General features: G+C 35.3%; 1 protein-coding gene across 1 annotated transcript; it reads right to left on the bottom strand.

The window, feature by feature from the left end:
- Nucleotides 1-638: 638 nt before the first annotated feature.
- Nucleotides 639-3193, bottom strand: LOC116846860 (leucine-rich repeat-containing protein 70-like). Its single transcript, XM_032821218.1, has 2 exons — nucleotides 3049-3193; nucleotides 639-1558 (listed from the first exon to the last, which is right to left on the bottom strand). Exons 1-2 carry the CDS (start codon nucleotides 3169-3171, stop codon nucleotides 866-868), a joined length of 816 nt encoding a protein of 271 aa, XP_032677109.1. The 5' UTR covers nucleotides 3172-3193; the 3' UTR covers nucleotides 639-865.
- Between the last annotated feature and the right edge of the window lie 1053 nt (nucleotides 3194-4246).

The following is a 4246-nucleotide window of genomic DNA, read 5'->3' on the forward strand; positions in this document are numbered from 1 at the left end:
TTTATTACAAAGTGGTGATAAAAGTTCATTTGTACCAAGCAGATTAAAAAGTTCACACACACGATATGGCCGATGTCACATCGGTCAACATTGTCTCACATTCGCCATATTTGTATGAAATCTGTCCTAAGCATTCAAGCATCTTGAAAAAGAATTAAGGGGATCCTGGAGTCGATGACGAACTCGAACAATGTCGATAATGCAGAGATGATTGTCACTAACATAATCACGCTATCCTTTTCGTATTTCTTGTATATATAGAACTTACATGAATGTTGTTTTGTTTTACCATATTCGTTATCTTAACAAATATGTTTCATTAAAAATCTCAAAGAACGTTTTTAATGGTATTGACAATCTTTGTTGTAGTATCAAAAAAAATTTATTGTGAAGATAATACGTCAGAATTCAAAACCACTAAGAAATGGGTGAGAAAATTTAGAAAATGTACATAATAATGTATCTATAATTATGTATATATAGATTTTGAATATTTAGAAAAACCATATATATGTAGAAATCTTTCTGCAAACTTTTTCGATATTCTTAAGCTTCCAAATGCAGAAGCGAAAGTAGAGCAACGTTCTTCAAAATTTTTCTGTTTGGAGCATCCACACTTTCGGTATGTACAAGCTATGGAACTTTTGGATTAGGCAAATATTACGCTAACTGACAGCTTGAGATTTTACATTAAAACTTTTGTTCATTTTTATCACATATCGAGCAATGCTCTTATTTATTTTTGCACGTACTTTTATTGCGTAAAAGCATTTGCGTAAAAGCAATTCTGTGTAATCAATACAACGTAAACTTTGCAGAAAAATGTCAGTGTTCTATCGGTAAAGTTATCAGCTTCAGCATCCCTTTAATATCCACCTGCTTTCTTCAAGGCGGTAACGTCAGCTTCCAGTTGCATGACTTTCTTCACGAGATACTGGATCGACGTGTTCACGTGGGACATCATGTCAGCGGAGACGGTTTTGCGTTCGACGCAATTGTTGAGAGCGACATCGTCGGTGGCGGCGCCCGGGGCGTGAGCGAGGCATTCCTCGACCACGAGGTCGGTGGCGCCCCAGTCCTGCAGGAAGCGGATGTGGTTGCTGCCCAAATACCACGTCATCGAGGAGCGACATCGGTACGACCACGGATTGCCGGCGATGTATATCCTACGCAGCCGCGCCAGCTTCTTCAGAGACTCGGCCGTCGGGCAGTCGACCAGCTCGTTGTGCGCGATGTCCCAGAACTCCAGATTCGGCAGCAGATCGTATAAGCGCGTGTCGATGGTGGCGATGCGATTGCTCCAAACGACGAGCGCGCTCAACTGCGGTAGATCACGAAGCCACGACGTGTCCAACGCGCGGATCTTGTTGTCCACCAAGCCCAACACGCGCAATTTACCGAGACCCCTGAACGCGTGCGGCTGGATTTCCTCCACGCCGGATCCGGTGATGTTCAGTTCCTCCAGTGTGTTGGCGTAGCGCGTGAACGCGTCCGACGGTATTGTTGCAATGCTCGAGTTCCTAATGTCGATGCCGACCGCTCCCGCGGGTATCTGTAACTGCGCGATGAGCAACGTGGTTCATTTAGCGATGAAGCAGAGATTTTCACGGCACGTAAACGTATGATTACGAAAAGAAGAGAAAGGAAAGAAGAACGATTTGCTATAGCAATAAAAGATCTGGATATTTTAGCAAATATATAGTTGTAATAGTTTCTTTTTTCTATATATAGTAATAAATTAGGGGATGATTGTAACATTCTTACCAATTTTAGATATGAAAATTTTGGATATTTTAATATTTGAGGTTTGTAATAACTTTATAAAAATATTTAATTTTTAGCGAATATTTTATCGTAACTATGAAGTATATAAAAAATTATTTCATACAATCTTTTTATATTTTATAATTTTTACAATGTTGTATATATTTTTATTTTTTGAAAATATTAAATTTCTTAACTTAATAGTAACAAACCTAATTAAGTATTAATTAAAATTTCATTGTTAATTTATCTCTACTCCTATTATTATTTTTTGAATTTTAATATCTTTAAGGATAAAATTTAAAAATCATCAATACAGGATATATAGTATATATATGTATATAAATCCATATATATCTAAAATCTATATATACATAATTACAGATACATCATTATGTACATTTTCTAAATTTTCTCACACATTTCTTAGTGGTTTTGAATTCTGATGCATTATCTTCACGATAGATTTTTTTGATACTACAACAAAGATTCTGTCAATACCATTAAAAACGTTATTTGAGATTTTTAATGAAATATATTTGTTAAGATAACGAATTCTTTTGTTACTGTATTAAAAGAAATGTTGTATATTAATGAGCTAATAATTAGTATGTCAGATAGAAGTTAGCTAAAACAACAATGCTTACAGTGATAAAAAACAATGCTTGCAGTGATAGAACATCTTTATGTGTCGCAACTAGGATGATATTCAAGTACGATATCCATGTATTAATAATAAAATAGCTGAATTAAATTACTAGGAAAACTTAAGACTTATTAAATTATTACTAAGAAAATCCATCGTTTGTTAAATAAGTGAGAGATAACTTTCTTTATCTTTCCTTCTTTATCGTTTTTCTGATAAAATAATTAATTTATCCCACAAATTTAAATTTGTTTTAGATACATCATGCTTCTCGTTGGAATAACTCTTGTCCACAACTTTGCTTTAACTCCTAAGCCTTAAGAAATTGACCAACCACAGTTGATTATTTTTAAAATAATCAACTGTGGTTGGTCAATTTATCACGGCTTAAAGATTAAAGCAAGGTTGTGGACAAGGGGTAAGATAACATCTGCAAAAGTGGGCTTATTTTCTAAATATATTGATAATTACTTCCATAAATAATTGCTTTGCACGAGCAAATTCGTTCAGTTGAAATATTTAATTTTGCCCAGTGAGCTAAATTAAAATAATTTTAATTATTAAATAAATTTGCTGAGTCAATAAATTTATTTTTGATGCAATTCGAGCCGTGATATTTTACAGATATTGAGCGATACCTCCAAATTCGTGAGCCACTCGCAGCGGTACCAATCTTGACGTCCGTTCAAATCCGGCTGGCAATCGGCCGCACAAGCGGCCACCGTCGTCACGAGGACAAGCGACGCCAGAATTCGCTTCATTGCTTCGAATCTCTCCCGGTGACGTTTGATTCCGTAGGTTCGCGAGTTTACCTCTTATACCCGCTGTCAAGGTCGCGCAGAGTACCATCGGCAACGTCGAGGAAAGATATTGCATACGGGAAGCACCGGCGGTTAAACACCGCTGACATATTGCGACCTCGTGTGTGAATTGCATATTAATGCATCGTCTGCTGGCGGCACGCGTCGCCGGATAATCGTGCGTTTACAATAGTTTCGATAGTTTCGATAGTTTCCTCTAACTTCAAGCCTTAATTTTTCAGCGTCCAAGATTTAACATGTATACTTCAATTCTCGATATAATAGTTTTAATTAAGTAGGATATATTATAGGATAGATTTCTTCTTGTTCTTATTTTAAAAATAAGAGAAACAAATCCTTTATAATATATGCTATTTATAATATATTATAAAGAATTTGTTTCTCTTATTTTTAAAATAAGAACAAGAAAAAATCTTTCTTGGATTTTTGAAAGGTCTCTAATTAAAAAAAGTCATAAAAAATTAATTCTTACAAGTAGTTAAATCTGCTCAAAAACGCAAAAATTAAAATTGGTTCAATGTACTGTACATTAAAGATTAAAGATTTGGGCTAAACAGAACGAAAAAATCCTGTGCTATTTTGCAAAAAAGCGCGATAATTATTATGATAGCAATTGAAAAACATTAGCGAATGAGCGTATGTGATATGATGTGAGAAAGAGAGAGGAAAGACAGAGACAGAGAGAGAGAGAGAGAGAGAGAGAGAGAGAGAGAAAGAGATAAGCGATTCAGTCAAAGTCTCATCCGAAGTTTAAATTTGTTGATAATTTCTTGACGAGACGATGCGGACAATTACGAAACTGCATGAGACTCCACTGTCTAACATTATACACCGCTTGTTGTTAACTTTTTTGCTACTAATTTTGTTTTTTAAAAATACAATTTCTTTTTATTTTAACTTTGTTAAGTACAATTGTATATGCGTGTGTCTGTACATGTATATATATATATATGTGTGCGTGTGCGTGTGCGTGTGCGTGTGTGTGTGTGTGTGTGTGTGTGTGTGTGTGTGTGTG

Source organism: Odontomachus brunneus, unplaced genomic scaffold, assembly GCF_010583005.1.
Source record: "Odontomachus brunneus isolate Ranch 3 - 2012 unplaced genomic scaffold, Obru_v1 Obru_scaffold_071, whole genome shotgun sequence".
NCBI classification, from domain to species: Eukaryota; Metazoa; Arthropoda; class Insecta; order Hymenoptera; family Formicidae; genus Odontomachus; species Odontomachus brunneus.

Excerpts from the sequence above, each read along its gene's own strand:
- LOC116846860 (XM_032821218.1), bottom strand. The coding sequence starts at position 3,171 with ATGAAGCGAATTCTGGCGTCGCTTGTCCTCGTGACGACGGTGGCCGCT. Across the intron at positions 1,559-3,048 it reads AGTGGCTCACGAATTTGGAG|TTACAGATACCCGCGGGAGC; the intron begins GTATCGCTCAAT and ends CTCATCGCGCAG.